This window comes from Poecilia reticulata, linkage group LG4, assembly GCF_000633615.1.
Source record: "Poecilia reticulata strain Guanapo linkage group LG4, Guppy_female_1.0+MT, whole genome shotgun sequence".
Lineage (NCBI taxonomy): Eukaryota > Metazoa > Chordata > Actinopteri > Cyprinodontiformes > Poeciliidae > Poecilia > Poecilia reticulata.
The window spans coordinates 11,822,309-11,842,567 of record NC_024334.1 but is presented as its reverse complement, the minus strand read 5'-3'; the positions used below and the strand labels follow the sequence as shown (position 1 = coordinate 11,842,567).

The window sequence follows — 20,259 nt, the reverse complement described above, 5'->3', positions numbered from 1 at the left end:
TCTTGCTGGCCGAGGCCTCCGGTTCTTTCCAGTTTTTTCCCTCTGAGGATCATCAAGTGGCCGGAAGACGCTGCTCCTCTATTTGTTAATTCATAGTGACTCAATCTGAGGAGAAGCGATAACAATGCGCCCCATGCTGTGGAAACGGCCCAGCAGACATGGAGGTGCAGGCTGCAACATTTATGAGCCTGTTAATCTGCCTCTGGCAAAAATGTGAGGAGACACACAAAAAAGAAAATTATCAGAGATAAAACTCCCTGCATTCAATTCATTTTATCATAAAACAAGAATTAAGGGTAAATGTGTTTATAGCTTGCAGCGAGATTGTGCGACTGTCCGCCCCTCCGAGAAGAAACTGAAGATGTTCAAGTCGTTATTTTATTATCTAAATAACACCAGATCCCATCCTGAACCATTTCTGCTCCTACGTTGCTGTTCCTCTCTCAGTCGCTGGTTTGTATTAACAGCCATTACACTGATTAATTACTGCTGTTATTAAAAGAAAGAAGCGGTGAACCGATCGCTGTTTTATGGCCCATTGCTGATATTTAAAAAACTGGACTTGCTGATACAGATTTTTTTTTTTCTTTTATTGTGTGGTAAATATTTTCTAAAAGTTGCAAAAGTTGGTAACAATGCCATCTGTAATCTATTTTCTTTGTGTCTGAGCTGGATTTTATTTTACTTTTTAAATCAGCATAAAATAACCAATTATCCATGACGTCTTTAAAGTTTAGCCAAATAAACTGGAAGTGATGCAAGTGGTGCTGATGTTGCTAACAGGAAGACGGGCCTCAGATTAAATTCTGCTTCAGGTCCCATATAACTGCCTTGCAGCATCTTAATGGCCCTTTTCCAAATTTTAATGAGTGTTTGCCTGTGGATTCTCCAAAGCTTTTTGTAGGAACCCTGTCAGACTCACCTGCTTTAGAAAGCAGAGGTTTTCTCCGAACAAACAAACAAACCTATCTCACACTATGGCTGGATCAGGACTGTCGCAGTTTGAGAGATAATTGGGTTTTATAGAGTCTGAGGCAGATTGGATTTTTTTTAACAACAGGTTTTCACATAATGGTGATTCTTCTGTGCCTTACTAATTCCACAAATTGATACTTTAAACACAAACATCACTTTAACCCATTGGACATTGACAGGCAATAACAACTGCTTCCTTAAAATCACACTCCCACATGTATTGATGTGCTAAAATAAACACATTTCTAAAATAGAGACTCACATATGCAGCTCTGGAAAACATTAATAAAAGAGCATTTAAAACGATCAGTCTCTCTGATTTTACTTTTTATAGATTTATGTTTGAGAAAAATGAATATTGCTCTTTTATTCTATGAATTGCTGACAACATGTCTCTGATATTCCAAGCAAAAAACTTTGAATCTATTTGCAGAAAATGAGAAATGGTCAAAATAACAAAACGATGCAGTGCTTTCAGAGCTCAAATAATGCAAAGAAAACAACCATACTGATGTTTTAACTCAGAAATCAATATTTGGTGGAATAACCAGGAGGCTTTAATGGGGTTCAGTGCAGTGGGCTCTTTATTTAAAAGCTGTACGTTTATGTCCAAAACTAAAAAGAGGAAAAATCTTCTTTCAGGCTTTTTGGACCCTTCATAAATTGCCAACCCACACACCTGTGCTGCAAATAATCTATTTCTATAAATGATTTGAGTCATCTGGAACGATACGCAAACAAGGATTGTGAGAAGCAGAAAAAACGCATTTGGGCGAGGATGAAGCGATGCCAGCGGTGTTGTCGTCGGTGGCTATGAAGCTGGCTGACTCACTGCTCTTACTCCTACCTACTGCACATCTGAGCCGGTTTGCGTTTCCTACCATCAGCATTCAGCAGTGAGCGCAGAGCATTCGCACTCAGAGGACTCCAGGCAGCGAGAAATGACATGTGCTGGGAGCAGAGAGAAGACTGAGGGAAAACTTTTAGTGGGCAGCTGAGCAAACATGATGCAGATTTTAGGTTTATATTCCTGCTGCTTTCATTCAGTCACACAAACATTATCACGTGTATTCATTCCTTATTTCTATTTTGATGCACTTTATGAAAATTAAAGTCCGCAATAAATCATAATGGCCTTTCTGATTATCAACATTTCGAAGGATATGTTTGTTTATAGAGACTTCATAATTAATGTTATTGATGGTTTTGATTGTAAATGTTTTACTTGTTGTTTTTTATTATCACTTAAAATATCTCCCAGTTGTAGAGTTATGTTTTCTTTACTAATAGGAGAGCAAAATATTGCATTATTGTGCCATTATCAATACATTCCATGGAATATTATCATTTATCGCAATAATTACTATTTATCGTCCAGAAAAATTTATTGACAAAAATTCATACATTTGCAAAGAAGACAAGAATAGAAATCCAAACAAACTGAATATTTTTATTATCTTACTATTTTCTCACTGCCGCTTCCTTCTTTGAACTGAACATTAAGTTGCATTTTTTTTAAGTTGTAACTGATCTACTTTCCTTTCCTGTTCTGTTTTTAAAGCCAAGAGATGACACATTTCAGACATTTGTGTAAACCCCAAAGCAACCTAAAATAATGAATGACGAATGAACAAGGCCAGAGTAAATCACCAAGTCACAGCGATGAATGAAGCAGCAGTTCCTTCAAAACATAAAGATTATTGTATTTCAGAGGTGAATCATAGTTCTTGACGTTTTACAGTGCCATTACAAGCCTACTGAAATGCTTAATTTGAGATGTATAAATAGTAGGCCTGTCATAATAAACTGTCAGAGAATATATTGCAATTAACGATAATATTGTTGTTTTGAAACCGTTTTGAATGACGTCTACCTGCTTAACTGATTACTGCAACAGCAGTCTTCACAGGTCTGACTAATAAATCAATCAAACAGCTGCAGCTGATCCAGATGCTGCTGCTCGTGTTCTCACTAAAACCAGGAAGATAGAACACATAACACCAGTTTTAAAGTCCCTACAYTGGCTCCCTGYAGCTCAAAGAATAGACTTTAAAATACTGATGTTAGTTTATAAATCACTGAACGGTTTAGCACCACAATACATTAAAGATCTGTTATTGTTGTACCAACCGTCTAAACCCCTCAGATCTTCTGGTTCTGGTCTGCTCTGCATCCCCAGAACCAGAACCAAACGATGAGAAGCAGCATTCAGCTTCTATGCACCACAAATTTGGAACAAACTTCCAGAAAACTGTAAAACAGCTGAAACACTGGGTGCCTTTAAATCTCAACTTAAAACCCACCTGTTTAGAGTTGCTTATGGCTAAATTAGGGTTAGAGTGCGGGTTATGAAGTCTTCGATGTTTTTATCTTTACTTTTCATCTAGTTATTAACTTATTTTAATTTCTCTTTCACACTGTTTATGTAAAGCCCCCCGGAAAACGTCCCAGTTAAACAAATCTATATCTAGAGGTGTGAGAATCCTTGTTAAATGGCGTTTTAACTAAAACTCTGAGGTGTGAGAATCCTTGTTAAATGGCGTTTTAACTAAAACTCTGAGGTGAGACGTTTAACTGAAGTCCTACAAGGGGTGCCGGTTTTAATGTTTTTATCTTTTTTAACCGTTTTTTTCTTTTTCTTTTTTTAAAAAATAAATAAATAAAAATTCTTTGTCTTTCTAACTGTTTATTCACTGTCACATGCTGTTTTTATTTTAATTATGTAAAGCACTTTGAAATACACCTTGCTGCTGAAATGTGCTATACAAATAAAATTTGATTGATTGATTGATTAACAGAAGTCAATCAACGGATGTGCTCCAGGAAAGCGAGATCTGGTAGACTAATATTGTTTTTATTTAGCTGACTTCAATTTACAAATGGTCACTGGGTGCTGTAGGGTCGGCTGCACAAACAGACAAGGATGCAAACCAAACATGTCATTTTATTGTATAACTTTTAACGAGGAGAGATGCGGCAGCGGCGATGGATAGCAGCCCTCGGTGTAACCACGGATTAGCAGCAAACACTTTTACAAGGTAAGAAGATTCATGCACTTAATAAGTATGACTAGAAAGATATCAAATATTGCATTATGGAGAAGGTACAAGTCTAACCATTGGTAACCATGGAGACAATGCTGCACCGTCCCGTAGCCTAGCATGTAAGAAAATATCTGGTTAGCATCTCGTCTTCTGTAGGTTTTTAATATTGCTTTGGTGTAAGGGGAAACGCTGTTTATGACATAGTGATATAAATCCTGTGGTGTGAATTCAGGCAGAGTCGGTAATTAGATCAACTCATCAGGAAGGAGGAGGTACGGGTCGGTTTGTAAGCTAGCTGTTTCTAGCTTCTGTAAAGCCCCGACCAGGTGTGTTACGTTCACAGGTAAATTTGCTGAACTTGAACAAGTAGAAACCATGAATAAACTGGCAAAAACAACTTGGGGAAACACAGTGACTAGTTGCAAAGGATCTAAAGCGCTTTTCCACTCATAGTATTTTAACTAAATCCACATTCATCTATTCACATTTATCTGCCGATATACACTTAAAGCCTGCAGAAAAACTCCTCGGCAGGTTTGAATAAACAGGCTGGGGTCTCATCTGCAACAATGCAGGTGCTTCCTCTGTCTGACGTGGAGAAAAAGGAGATTTACTGATCTGTCTACGTTTTGGACCTGACCTGTAGTCATGAAATATGGATGATGACTGAGATTAAATGAACTCAGCATTGGAAGCAATTTAATATCTTCCAGAATAGAAGGAAGAACAAGTGACTTTCCCTGCTGCACCTCTTCCACTGAATTCATGAATCACACAAAACACATCTGCACACAAGGTTTCCACTGAAGCTCTGTGAAATCAGAGAAACAATCATTAATTTGTAGCTCTGGGCAAATGCAAGAAAATACTGCCTGTTTTAAAGTAAGTGTAAATCACACAAGAAGGATTTAAGTGTTAATCTAAGACATGCTGGTTTGTTAAGTGTTAAATCAATTCGTATTAATCTCCAGGAGTTCAATAAACAAACCAAATACAATCAGCCCACTTTAATGGCTGGTTGTTAGCAGAAAAGTGTGTTTTATTTCAGCTTCTCGGCGCTCCTGTTATATTTTAACAGAGTCCAGGGACGCTTCGTGAGTTGGGACAAGTCACGGCATCTCTTTCTGATAGCGAGTGGCATCAGGGGAGCAGAGCTGAACTGACAGCGACTTTCATTCTGCTGCAACCAGTCACGAACATGTTTTGTTGGCTTCACAGCATTTCCTTTTTTGCAAACACTGTCCAAATTTGTCACATAATCCCAGTATTAGAGCTGAGCTGCGTGACTCAACAATTGTGTTAAAGTGAAAATAGAAAAACTGTTTCTATACAGGAAGTAATGGAGTTTTGTGCCACTTCGGAGAAATCTGTTGAGCTCAATCTGTTGTGGGCGTGGCGGTGGCGCAGGGGGTAGATGGTGTGTCACGCGTTCGAGTTCCAGCCTGTTGACCTTTGCCTTATGTCTCCTGTGAAATAAAGGTCACTAGAAACCAAAATAAATCCTAAAAAATAAAACTCAATATGTTCTTTTTTTCCCTTTTACTCATTCTCTTTGCCCTACTTATCCATAAGGTGATATGACCAGAAAAACTTAAACTATAACCGCTTCATATCAGTCAATATTGCTAAATATTTTTCGTTTTTGTATTTAAATATCTGAAATACTGCCAGACTGGTGGCATGACATTTCCTGTTTTATCCAGTTTTCACTTCACACCATTGTTTTTATTTTATTTTTTTAAGTAGTTATGAGGCATAAACTGCTGCTGTGACAGTTACTCAAAAGGTTGTTGCTAGGTAACCAGAGAGTGAGTGAGTTGCTAGGTACCCAAAATGTGAGTTAGTTGATTCCACCAGCCTTGCTTTGCTGGCCTTGAGAGTTTGAGCAGCTAAAGTCTTTCCTCTGCCTACATCTCCCAGAATGCTGTGCGGCTCTGGAGTCCGGTGAATATTCTATATACTGAATATTCTGTCAGATATTCAGTATATAGAATATTTGTTTGTAAACACAGCGGATGAGCGCGCAAACTTGACTGCAGAAAGGCCCGAGCCTGCCTTTAAACGCTCACTGGTTACCGTGGTTACAAGCTTTTATCTTGGTGTTTTAAGAGTAGCTAGCATGTTGTCATGTTGTCTACAACTATTTAACACAATGTGATAAATTAAGTTATGCTAACAAATAGACATTAGCCTTAAAAGACGAGAGAAAACGGCACAAACATCGGACATTACAAGATTATCAGCTCTCAATGAGATATGTTAAGATATATTTAGAGTACAAAGAACGAATAAAATACATTAATTTCTTCCTAGTTTGATCACAATCAAAGGGAAAATAAAGATGTAGCTGCATCCATCAAGGCAGGTGATAAACTAAGCCTTCAGAAATTAAAAATGCAGCAGATTGAGGGAGACAGTGGAGGTACAGAATCAATGCACTAAAAATGAAACCTCTCTCAACTGCAGGTGCCACAGAGCTTCATGTCGTAAATTATTTTATTAGCCTAATTGTAAATAGTTTAAATAGTTAGAATAATGTATTCATGCCTGGGTTCTGAAGGCGATATGCGCAGTAGAGTTTCCTGCTGACGCAACGTGACGTCAACTGATAATCCCTGTGTAGCTAGTTTTCATGTGACATCACACCTCTGGGAATTTTGTAGCTGGCAGCCATCTTGGTAGGTATCCAAGTTCTCCCTCTGGAGAAAAGTTCAGTAGCTTCAAATGCAGAACTTGTTTCATCCCTCTTGCCATAAGGATACTAAATTTCCATTAATTTAATATTTTATTGTATATATATTTATACTAATACTTTTATTATTACTTGTTACAATTGAATGACAATAAAATCTGTCTGTCTATCTGTGTCGAACTGTTATGGCAGTTGCTACGGAGTTGCTATGACAGCAGTAAACAAGTCACAAGTTTAAAACTATCTCTTGCCCCATTCCTATATAACCTACAAACAATATAAGTACATTACAACTATTAAGTCTATCTTCTTCCTGTTTGTGTGATTTAAGCTTTGTGCTGCGTTTGTCTATCAAGATGGTGGTTCAGTGGTGTGGATCACTTCCGGTACAGACTTGTGGGAAATATTTATTGATTTTGATCATGTTCCATCACGTGTCACACATTATGTTATGATAAACCTTGTTATTGATTTATTGCCCAGCCCTACTTATCCGTCAAATTTTGCTTGGTTTTAGAACGGAGGTAGAACATGAAACTCCACAGTTTCTCTCCTCTGGCAGCCTTTGTGTGCAAACAGGTAAGAAGAGAGAGTCGGCGCCTTGCCACAGCCTGACAGATGAGGGTTACAGAGGAGTTTGCTGTGAGCCAAACAATCCCTCACATCTCCTCCATCATTCGTCAAAGTGTGACGACCTGAACACAAAGTCGAGCCTGGAGAGCAGGAGACTCCCACTCCATCACACGGCTTCGCTTCTTGGCCTTTTTACACCAAAACAAAACAAGTAGCATCATTTGATCCAGTAACTGCACATTTTCTAAGCTAATGAAAACATTAAAGAATGTAGATTAATTAACCCAAACGGTTGCTTTGAAAAAGAAACTGCACAACAGGTCAGCGATAGCATGAAAATTAGAAACGGCACAATCTCTCATAAAGCTCCTCACAACACGCATAGAGGATAAAATATTCTCGACGATACAAGCTGTTGGGCATAATTTGTGCCAATGTCTCCTTAAGACCAGCTCAGTGTCCACTGGGGATAAAATAGAGTGTGGAGTAATCGACTGTGAGAGCGAAACATGAGAAGTTGTCCCTGTGAAATCGATGGCTTTTAAACACCAGAGACTGTTTCCATCAATGAACAAAACTCACTGCTGATGAGAGTTATGCAAATTTCTATTGATCCACATTTACAGCCGGCGAGCAAACTCTGAGGATGAAAACTAAAACAAATTAAAAGCAAATGACTAATGCATCTAAAAAGAAAAAAGAAAATTAACCATTAGGGAGCAGAACTGAGATTTACTAACGGTTTGCACATTTAAAAAAAAACTATTTTAATTGTTTTATTTGTTCAATTTAACTGTTGTTTTAAAGCAGAGTCATAAAGAGAGAAAATACTGCAAACCGACTTCAGCTTCATAGCTTCAGAACTACTGCAACATTTACTATTAAATAATCAGCTGTTGGATGTTTCTCATTTTTCCAGTCACATCCTAAAAGTAACATTATTATCAAAATATTAATTTAGTTTAAACAAATCATGACTTACAGCTACTAAGAAGAACAAAATTCAACATCTAAGAAAATTACATGAGACCAGTAAGAATAAATGTTATTAAATCAACATGTTATGGCCGAGAATGATGGGAAACATTTGATAACTGCTCAACAGACAGCTGCTGAGGTCTTCCACATGGAAGATGAGTCACATGCGGAAAGTTCAGTGGAAGAAAAAAATGAGGTAGAAAAAATAGTCAAAAAGAAACTGTTCACAAAGCTCCAAGAGTTTGGAGGAGATTTGGAAAACATGAACTGTAGTTGTCAAAAAACAGAAATAAATCACTCCTTGTGTAATGTATTAAAACTACATTACACAATGTAATGTGTAATGTAGTTTACACATTACACAATGTAGTTTTCTTATTATTATTAAGATAAAAATCTTAATAACGAGATTTTTATGCAACATTAAAACTTAGTAATACCTTTGGTTCCACTGCTGGCACAAAAGTCTCAGCATACAATAATACTTTCTCCAAAACATTTGAACAAAATCTTTGCAAACCGTAATGAAATTTTACAAAAAAATAATTATGATATAAACTTTTCATACTGTTACACGCCCTAATAGTTACATTATGTAGCCAATCTAACAGATTCACAGAAATAACTAGAAGGAAAATATTAACTGTATATCAATAATAGCAGAGCATGGTGAGCTTGGTTCATATCCTGTACGCTGATAAAGATACTGAGTGCTTGAGGGTTACATAAAATAATTAATTCACTCCTTAATTAAAACAAACATGGCCAGAGGAAGACTGGTGCCATAAACTGCATCTGCAGGTGCACAAATAACATGAGGAAAAGAGTGAAACTGTGTCAGATTTGTTTGCAATTTAAAATAAAAAATATCATAAAATAGTTTCACAGAACTGCTAAATAGCAGTTCCCTCTTTATATTAAATACGAAACGTCAGAGGAATAAACTGGGGAACTTATGCTTAGCAGGAAAACAAAACAAAACCGTGTTTTTGATTTGAGGGTGTGAATATTTGGGGAGACCGTTCAGGGACTTCCGATGGGGGAGAAGTGTTACCGTCTCAGTGAGGATGGCCACGACATGCGGGGCTTCTTTAGTCCGGGTCTCAGCTTCTCCAGGGTCCGGTTGCGGCACAGGTAGCGCTCGGTGTCCGAGTTAAAGCGCTGTTTGATCCGTATGTGCGTCCTGGGCTGCCGCCACAGATGTTTGGGCGGCTTGGCGAGCCCGGCTCCCTCTCTGCTCAGCGTCGCGCACTCCATTTTACCGACAAAACTTCCTCTCGACTTTTCAACAAAACAAAAAACTGGTTAACTACTGCTAATTAGGCGAGGAAATTAGCGTCGGTAACAGACGTGAAAATAAAACACGCGCTTCAAATGTGGCAGAGCTGCGCGCGCGGCATGCTGGTGCGCTGCTGTCCACGAGCCGGAGTGCTGAAAGCACCGCGAGCCGCTCAGTCAGTCCACTTCCTGCTGCTTCTTTCCTCCCTCTGCTTCTCCTCGCATCGGTCCTTCTCCCCCTTTTATTGCTCCCTGCCTCAACCTCCGCCGCTCCCCTCCACCCGCACCGCCCGCCAGCTTCCTCCCGCCATCTCCATCTGCTTCCCCACGACTCGCTGTCCTGACTGTCAGCCTGCCAATCATGATATTACACAACAACGTGCTGTCTTTGCTGAATTTATATGAGCAGGTAAACAAACGCTGCCGTCAGCTACCGCTCAATGATCTGAAAGCTCATTTATTTCAGTCATTTCATCCTAAAAGTGACCATACAGCTCTGGAGCCCACTGAAAACCTCCTGGTTTTTCCACCAAATATTGATGTCTGAGCTCTTCCTGAGTTAAAACATTAGTATTGTTGTTTTCTTTGCATTATTTGAGCTCTGAAAGCTCTGCATCTTTTTGTTATTTTGACCATTTCTCATTTTCTGCTAATAAAAACAAAATTTTTACTTGGAATTTCAATGACATGCTGTTATAGAGTAAAAGATCAGCGTTTATTTTACTCAAACATAAACCTATAAACAGCAAAATAAGAGAAACTTTTTTTTCCAGAGTTGTGTATGCACATGCACAAGCCAGATATTTACATACACAGAATGAAACCCTAACGCTGACTAAAGACCGTGCTTAGAGTTGCCTTTGAAACATTATAAAAGAAACATTACTCAACATGTTGATTTGTAACAATACCACTTGATAATTGTTGACTGTGTGTTCGATTGTATTTTTGTGTTTTTATGATGTAAAGTTCTTTGAAATTTCTTGTTGCTGAAATGTGCTACACGAATAAACTTCATAGATTGATTTAAAAAATGCAACCCAATACATTCATTTTAAAATAAAGTTATTCCTGATACTGACCAAATATATGTAAACTTTTAAATTCTAGGAAAGCTACAAAAGAAATTCTAAAAAATGTAATTACAAATAATTTTCATAATTCTACCAAAGCTAAAACAAGAAAAAATGTGTTGGATTTAACTTCAGACAGTGAGAAAAAAATGTGTTTAGAGTCTTTTTATTCGGTGTATGTAAATATCTGGTTTATTATAATGAAGTATTGAAGCAGCCGTTACCTCAACAAAGTACCAGCACAAACACAATATACAGTTATAAATATGTAAATATATAATGTATATGACCTTTTTTCTTATTTACATTGTACTAAAATATAACAGAACTTCAACTTTTCCACAGTAAGAAGGCAGACAGAGAAAGAGCAACAGGCAGTCAAATACTTTTAACAGGTCTTTTTGCAGCCTTATGTCATAAAATGTCATAAATCTGCAGAAATTCATCATCCTGAGGGGAAAACATGAGCTGTGCTAGTCGCTAACAAGCCGTTTATCCAACATGATTTTCAGTGTGAAACAGCGATCATTACTCTGCTGCAGAGAAACTCTCTTCATCATTAATGTCGCAAAAACTGGAGGTATACATAAGGTCTCGAAATTGGCAGGTTTTATGTCTAGACAGAAAGGACAGAGGTACACACTGCCTTGCTAAATTTATACACAATAATAACTTTTTCACATTTTTTTAATACTAAACTTACTAAATGTTCAATGGAGTTGGATGTGATTGTATGTGGCGCACCAGCAGAAAGCAGCAGGAAGTGGCTCAAGGGCTTTTCAACATTTTTACAATAAAAATGTTGAATGTATAGAACAGCTGAAAATGGATGGAGACATAATCCATGGTTTCTCTGGAGGAGCTGCAGTGAAAAAGAATTAGAAAATGTATTTATTTTAGACTAAAATTAAACTTTTTAGGTATGTAGAGGCAAGCAAACACTGCACCATCCTATTAAAATGCATGTTAATTCATGGTTTTAACATGATAACATGTGGAAAAGTTCAAGAAATATAAATGGCTTTGCAACACAGGAAATTTGCAAGGACTCCTGTGACTTTCCAGGGATTGTTTCCTTCCTGCTGCTGCAGTAGCTTTAATTATCACCTCTAAATATAAAAATCCCCTTTCTATGAGCAAAGCTGCAACACGTACTGTCACTCAAAAAGATAAAGATGTTAAAAAACCTGTTATATCCTCTGAGGCTGCATGTTATGAACCTGCGGACAGTAAAATCTCACAGAGCTAATGAGCTGCAGACATTTGTCCTGCTGAGTTCAGCAAAAAGAGATCCAGACTCCGTCACTGTGACAGACAAACCGAACATCCTGATAAACGTGTCACACCTCCAAACCAACATACACGCATCAGTTTCTGCAGTGCAGATAGAAACAAAGGTCATAAATCAGAGACCTCTGAAAGGTCAGAGAAACATGTCTTAGAAATCAAACTAAATCCAAGAAAACTGTAAAACAACGATCAGGTCAGACATTGTCGCTCATTTGGACAGAAGCACATGATGGCTAATGATGCCACAGAATAACAAATACTGCTCTTTTCTAGGAAACAGCTTCCTTTTAGAAATCTATCAAGCAACACTTCTATCACTTTTTAATCATTCCAGCAGAGGAACAATCAGCAGATACCAAAGGTAGGTTGTTAAAAGAACCTACTTCTTTTAACAACCTGAAGTAGGTTGTTAAAAAAATAATTTTGAGGAATGTTTCCTGTAATGAATTGGTTCATCCAAGATACAAGAAAGCAAGAGAGATCAAAACTTTCCAGTAAAATACTAAGGGTGCACCGATTGCAGTTTTTCGGCTGATAACCGACTTTTAAAAATCCTGACCTGTTGATTCCAATGTTGGCCGATACCAATTTTTTAATCTGAAATGGTGCTAAATATAGCAAGAAAGCTGCTGAATTGTTAACTGCAAACATGCAGAAATGACCATGTCTCTCTCTGACAGGAGAGCAGAAGAGGACAGCAGCTAATTTTTAGACATTTGCTGAGGAAAAGATGAGGTCGGTGTAAGTATCAGCCGATCTCCCAAAATGAAAGAAATCAAGCAAATTTTTCTGCACCTCTATAAAAATAATGTACACCACTGAAAAAGCATGAGAAAGTACAGAAAAAAAAGAAAATGAAATAATTCTCAGGCTCAAAACTGGAGAGGAAAAAAGGAGGAAAGAGAGAAAGACTGAAACGTCTCACTGACCGGAGCTCATCGCGGCTTGCTAACGCTTGGCTGTAAATCTCCTGCAGTCTATCCAGTGGGATAACATTAATGGCGGACGGACGCCGCGTCTCTCGTGGATGTTGGTCGTGACACGAATGTCGCCGCCACAGAGGAGGCAGCAACAACGGGCCGGAGAAACGGCGCCGGACCACCTGCTGGGCGGCCGGAAGAGACTCCCGACGATTCTGCAACACAAAGGAGAAAATAAAGTGCGTTAATTTGCAATCCAAGGTTTTATCATGAAAAGGCTATGATTTTTATATTTAATGAAGGTTTTTACTCTTCTTAACTCAACATGTTTTAATGTAGGAGCTGCTTCTAAATGAGGAAAATTCAAAGTTTAAAATACAAGCACAAAATTATTATGTATGAGATGTGAAGATGTGTCTGCAGGTCATCAAGGCTGCAAGGCAGCGAGAGAGAGCAAGACTTTCTGCACATGCAGGGAAGCTGGATAGATGTAAATGTCTGCAGCTATTTTAAAAATCTCAGTGGGTCTAAAATGTCTAAGAAAACATAAATAGACTGTTGTTTTAGTAATAAATACAACAAAAACTAAGAGTCCACTGCACCCCATTGAAAACCTCCTGGTTATTCCACCAAATATTCATTTCTGAGTTAAAACATTAGTATTGTTCTTTCTAAATGAATATAAACTTGATTTCTTTGCATTATTTGAGGTCTGAAAGCTCTGCATCTTTTTGTTATTTCGACCATTTCTCATTTTCTGCAAATAAATACCAAATTTTTTGCTTGGAATATCAGACATGTCAGTAGGTTATAGAATAAAAGAACAATTTTCATTTTACTCAAACATATAAAATCATAGAACTGATCATTTTAAGTGGTCTCTAATTTTTCCAGAGCTGTGCATTTTTTACTTTGTTAAATTTACACAAATTATTTAGGAACTGCAGCAAAATTTAATCAAGTCCAGCTAAAATTATGCAACATATTTCATATTTTTAGTGCATATTAGGACAAAATTATGAGTTATTACTGTTACCAACGCTTAAAAACCGTCACCTTTAATCTGTGAGTACATTTTATGTAAATTCCTCAGATAAGATCCATGTGTGCATAACAAGATGTGAGCTAAAACGATCACTGTCACAGTTATAAATAGCTTAATAAATAAAATCTCTGAATAAAAAATGAATTCACATGTGTTGATGGAGGGACATCTGCTCCGTTCGCCCTCAGGGGATGGCAAACACAACACAAACACTTTTCACATCTGACACTAAGTAAGTAGTTTGTTTGTTTTCTTCCCTAAGCATCAAATTAGCCGTGTGTGTGTTGTGTGTTTGCTCTCTCTTCTCGTCCATTAAATGTCCAGTGATGCGGAGCAAATTTATAAGACGACTGGATGACAGACAGCAGCTTTGTCTGGCTCAGAAAGCAGCTCTAAATGTGCGACTTGGTGTAAACAATAAAAAAAACAAAATGGCTTCTCTTAAACTAATCAGGTCAGATGAGATAAGAGAACAAAGAAAACATGGGAGCTCAAAGAACTTCTGTTTTACATGATATTTTGGTGAAACCTGTGTGTCAGAGAAGCGTTGATGGATATTGATCTCATCTGTTTTTACCTGACTGATTCTCTCAAGCGTGAAAAACAAAACATGACTGTCAGCTTCTCACTTCACCTGTTACTACGCTGAACAACATCTTCTCAGATAAAATCTCTCCTCTGATGTGACTTTTTTTTTACTTTTATTTACAAACAAATCTCCTGCAAACTTTAAATAAGGGCAACATAACAAAATTCATCTTTATGCTTCAGAAGAAGTTTGCATTAGACGCTACCCAACCTTGTCGGAAATGTCGTTTACACCTGATCTGGTAATAATGGAAGTCATTTGTGGCGTTACACAAGTCGCAGTGAAAGAAATGGGAAAGAAATGATTTTAATCTGCTGCTTATTTCTAACCTTTTCACAGCTGTCCACTCTCGGTGGCAAGAAGGTGAGATTATTGAATGACCCGTTTCGTAAAGCTACAGAGTGGAACAGTGGGTTTGAAAGCCGACATACGGATGAAACGCACACAGCTGCACATTATTAAAGAATAAAAATACAGAGCAGAGATTTATTTAGGTGGACGTTTGAATACGAGCTGCAAAATCGAGCACAGACACGTTGCGACGTGATGCCACGCGCGCAGGATCGCGCTACCGCTGGTGAAACGTTTGCGTGACTTTTTGGGGGTTTTTGGTTTTGAATCCTGATACATTAGTGGAGCAGTTGTCAGTAAGTCGCCGTGGCAACCGGTCTGCGTGTAATGTAGCTGAAACAGAGAGCGAGAAAAACGAAGACTGCGGATAACAACTGGACTGTTCGATCGCGGCAGCAAGTAAAAGAATAATCTTTTTGCTCTACAGCGTTACATGCATTTGTGAAATTTCCAGACATAAAACCATGCAAAGTGTCTGTAATTACAAAAGTTTTTCATAGATTAAGGGAGTCCAAAGTGTGGCCCAGGGGCCATTTGTGGCCCTCTAAGTTGTGTGGCCTCTGGTTGAAGTTTCGGAATAATTTAAATGGGCCTCCAGCAAATTTAAACTTTTTGTGTTTTTCTTTGATTTCCAGCAACAAATCTTAAGTAGAAAAGTTTAAGTTCAGATGACAGACCTGCTGTCACAATAACAAACTTGGCTGGATGATAAACTGTTGCAGTAATTATTAAGATAAACATGAATATTACTGTTTTGAGACCATTTTTGACTATGAATTATAGCATAATTATGCAAGTTCGCCCTCTCAAAGACCAATCAACTTTAATTCCGTAAAAACAAAAACACTCCACACTGGAATTACATGATATTTTAAATATCAAAAATAAATAAAACAGCCAAAACCATAAATAAAATGGATTATAATGTTTCTGTAAACAAGATTTCTCTTCATGAGTCAAAATGTATACAGATATCTAAAATAAACAATAATCACCATAATATGCAGTTTATAATCTCTGAACACACAAAACATGAATGAGTTGCTGACTCCTGATTTTCCTATTAGTATTAGTATTTTTTAAATACAATTTAGCAGCAGATTGTTTCTTTACATTAGTTTATGTTGTCAGGTATGATAAAACTGATCCATGTATCTAAATACATAAGAAAAACACCAGGGGTTTATAACTTTTTCAGGCAACTGCACATCTTCATTCATCTGAAAGAATCAGTTTGTTTGTGTGTTTAATGTTTAATGCAGCCGACATTAAGGGCTGCAGACATGATATGACGCTTCCCACCCACAGTCATTTAAACTGGGTTTCCTGTTTACATTTAATTTGAGCGTAACCCAGTTAGCCGAGGTCTCCACCTCTGATTTAGAGTCATCGTAGTAAAGTTTGTTGCTACTGAATTACTCTCTTTCTCTGACTTAGTTAGTTAGGCAAAGAAAGAGATTTTATTTCATTTTTATTGATGCAGAGAAAACAAACACAAGAAAGTGTCTGAAAAATAAAAAACAAAGCTTTTGAACTTCATATGTAATTCTCCCAGTTTCAAGTGACACTAATCTCATCTTCTCGCTAAAGTTGGCATTTTTATTTATAGTTTCGTAGTTTATTTACTACAGCGCCATCTTTTTGGTTTTGCTTCAACGTGTTCCTTTGTCGCTGTGAGGTGTTGAGGCTTTTCTTGCCTCCATCATCAGCGGCAGAGACGAAGCAGCTGGCTGCGTTATCACCTGGCCAGCCTCCCGCCACGACACTGGCAGGAAGTGGGAATGAGATGGAGGCAGCAAAGCGCTTGTGATCAGACGGGAAGGTGGCTTCTCAGCGGGTTCTGCAGTCGCCACGCTTCTCCATTAAGCAAGAGCGCCGCGCCGCATCAATGCCTGTGAGTCACCAGCTCACCCCAAGTGCTTTGTTACATGTTCGGCTCAGTGTGGCACGACACAGCCAGGCCTGAACCCCACGTCTCACCTCCATTAAGTCACTGAGAAGTGGCATGTCTGGCATCGTCTGGGAACAAACTCTGACATATTAAAAACGTAAATATCTCCATTTTATTTCTGGTATAATACAGACTTCAACATGAGACCTTTTCTTTAACATCCAGCGATAAAAACAGTGACACAAATGTACTCTGAGGATAAATAACAACACCCATACTCATATAAGGGTTTGGAGTATTGACTCCATTTGGTGATTCTTCTGCGCCTTACAAACTCCACAAATTGATACTTTAACCACAAACATCACTATCACTTGTTGCAAATTGCCAGCTGCTTCATTAAAGTCACACTCCCACATGTATTGATGCACCAAAATAAACATATTTCTAAAATATGCAGCTCTGGAAAACATTAAGAGACCACTTAAAATGATCAGTCTCTCTGATTTTACTTTTCACAGGTTTATGTTTGAGAAAAATGAACATTGTTCTTTTATTCTATGAACTACTGAAAACATGTTTCTGAAATTACAAGCAAATATTTAGTATTTATTTGCAGAAATCACACTTTCAGATTTCAAATAATACAAAAAAAACAAACAAAAAAAGTTCATATTCACTTAGAAACAACAACACTAATGTTTTAACTCAGAAATCAATATAGCAGGTTTTCTATGGGCTTTTAGTTTTTCCAGAGCTCTAGTTCAAAATCTGAAATGCTTAAACTTGATTCCTTGCTAAATAGTTTGAAATTTTTTTAAACCTGCTTTTTATTTGTGAATACCACAAAAAATTGGCATTAGGGACTCCTATTATTATTTCAGATGTTAATTTCAGTGCTCTTCACACAGAATATTGAAATTCAGGAATAAAAATATGACATCAGGGTTTATGAGGTTGAGAGTTCGGGTGAAGACAAGAACATCACTATAATAATTATTACCAATAACTCTACAGATGCCTTTATATCACCAAAAACACGAGTATTGGTGGCTCACTTCCATTAACAGCTAGGCTAATTTTCCATTTAACACTTAAGTGCTCTTGTGAATTACGAATTAATTTTTCCAGTTATAAAGTGCTAATTTAATTGGCTGTTTTGCAAACTTTGAGTTTAATAAAGTTCAACTACTGTGTTGACGTTTTGGTTATCGATTTATATTCATGCTCTTATTTTGAAGGAGGTGAAGACTGTCCTATTTTCTGTCCTTGTGTTTTCTTGCTTTTTTTTTCCTAAATATATTTATTTCAAACAAGAAACATACAGGAATAAAATAAAATGCAGACAATAGAGAACAAGAACAAAAACACAATATCTAAGAACGCTTTTAAAATTACTCTTGGTATTTTATTTTCTATGTATTTATTTGTCTCCACAAGTTAATAATCTTGTATTTTTTCCTTTTGATGTTGTCTCTTGAACTGCTTCTGTTTTCTTATTTGCATTTTTGAAAAAATGTGGCAATTGCTCTTAACTGCAGCTAATCAAAGGCTGTTGAGTCACAAAAGAAATCCTCCAGACATCATCCATCAGCTTTGTTTTTCATGACAAACAAACAAACAAGAATCATTCATAATTCAGTCTATTGTGCTCAGAGTAAAGGAGGATGCTTCACCTCATTAACGAGGCTGGGTGGCTTATTAAACCAAATCTGCATATTGTCAATACATGCTCAAATAAAGCAAAAGTGTAAATAAATTGGAGTGATGTTCTGCTATTTAATCAGGAAGCAGCTGATGGTGTTGAAAGTCCTCTATGATCAAACCAAAAACACAAATTAACCAACATATTTCATAAAATAGTCATAAAATTTGAAATAAAAAAGACTGAAAGTAGGATATCTCAACCTTTATCACTCATGTTTTAAAGTTATTTAAGCTTAAAATAAACATTACTGCTTGCACATTTATTTAATTTCTCAGGAAGAGTGTTGATATCAGGAGGTTCAATATAATAATGACATAAAATATGCTAAATGCAGCCGTGCAGGCAGGTTGCTTCCCAGTCGATTGGGCCATGCATTATAATCTTATTTCCAGGAAATTTCCACTCAGCCGCCATCTGCTCTGCAGGACATTTACACTCCTCTATGGTCTCACACACCAGACATACGCTCACACGTCGAAGAAACTCGGAACACAAACAGCAAAAGAGCTCAGCGTGTGAAAAGCGTGAGACGGCAGAGAACATTAACCCTTCATAAACTCATCTCAGCAAGAGACGCAGAGAAGAAGTCGAAGAAAACGCACACCGATCCGTTATGATGCTGAGAGAGCAGAGCGGTTTGCGCCTCCCTGCTGGGTCTACATGTGTGTCGCAGCGGATCGCCAGAGGAAATCTGCTCTTCTTAGACAAAAAAAAAAAAACACATTTAACTGTACGTTTGATGTTGACCAGAAGTGCAGAATGTAATTAACTTTAAACCGCCTCTGTGCGGGTTTCTCATGATTCACTCTATTAACTCTGCAAGCTGGAAAAGAGCTGGTTTTTCTAAAAATAAAGTGTTTAATTTCAGTTTGTCCAGAGGAATACTAAAACACAAAAGGACTGAATGTCTCTTTAACACTGGGACAAATACTGGCAGCAAATAACAACGAAAATGAAGAAGTTAAAAAGAAAAACATGACATATTTCAAAGCCTCACAAGGGTTTTTTCACTGCTGCTTTTCTATGTTCCTGCAGCAGGAAGCTGTGCTGAAATTCAATTTGGGGGCGGATGGAAATAATTAATCACATTTGATGAAAGAATTGAGGTTAAAAAATGAGAATAATTGGAGGTTGGCAACGTTTTCTTGACCCAAAGTTCCGTTTATGTCAAACTTCCATATGTTTTAGAGTTCTGACACGTTTCTCAGCCAAAAAGTCTAAACAGAGAAACCTTCACCTTGAATTTATACCAGATAATTTGACAGTGGTCAGGCTCCAAAAAAACAGAGAATGGGTGCCATATGTAGACAAAATTATATTATATGTTTAACAAAAACGTTTGCAGTCATGTCGCATTTTATCCGACATGCGTCATAATTCTGCACCAGAAGAAGCGAGACGCAGCAAATCTGGACATAAATAATGGCAGAAGCAAACAGCACCAACACATGACTTTAATTTCTCTTCCTTCCTCTTGTTAGTTCCCGTTGCTAAATTGATCCATAAATGGCTCCATCCATTATTACTCCAGTAAACATTGCGCTGCTGCGTGACATCTACATTCTTCCTCTTCTGTGGATCCGGGTCGCTTTGGGGCCAGAACCCGTTCACACACCCGTTCCGGGTTTCTTTGGGGTCAGAACCCGCTCACACAGACGTCTGACTAGAGTCGGATGTAAATAACAGGACGAACAACCACGCAAGAAACTGTGGAGATTTTTTTACGTTGCGGCTGCAGCATAACGAAGCTTTAAGTTTCCACAATTTAAGAGGCAGTGAACTTCTAAGAAGCTCATTTTAGCACTGATGACAGCAGCTCTTCTGTAATACACATTTGCATAAAGGATTAAAA

At 37.6% G+C, this 20,259-nt stretch overlaps 1 protein-coding gene across 3 annotated transcripts in view; it reads right to left on the bottom strand.

The window, feature by feature from the left end:
- pde4cb (phosphodiesterase 4C, cAMP-specific b) overlaps positions 1-20,259 on the bottom strand; it is a 118,745-nt gene that overhangs the window by 85,949 nt on the left and 12,537 nt on the right. The window contains exon 3 of one of the 3 annotated variants that reach the window (XM_008406597.2): positions 12,833-13,038. In XM_008406597.2, coding sequence (XP_008404819.1) covers positions 12,833-13,038 — 206 coding nt within the window. Of the gene's footprint in view, positions 1-9,316; positions 9,795-12,832; positions 13,039-20,259 lie in introns of those variants that run through there. The other 2 variants (XM_008406599.2, XM_008406601.2) reach the window with 2 other exon arrangements.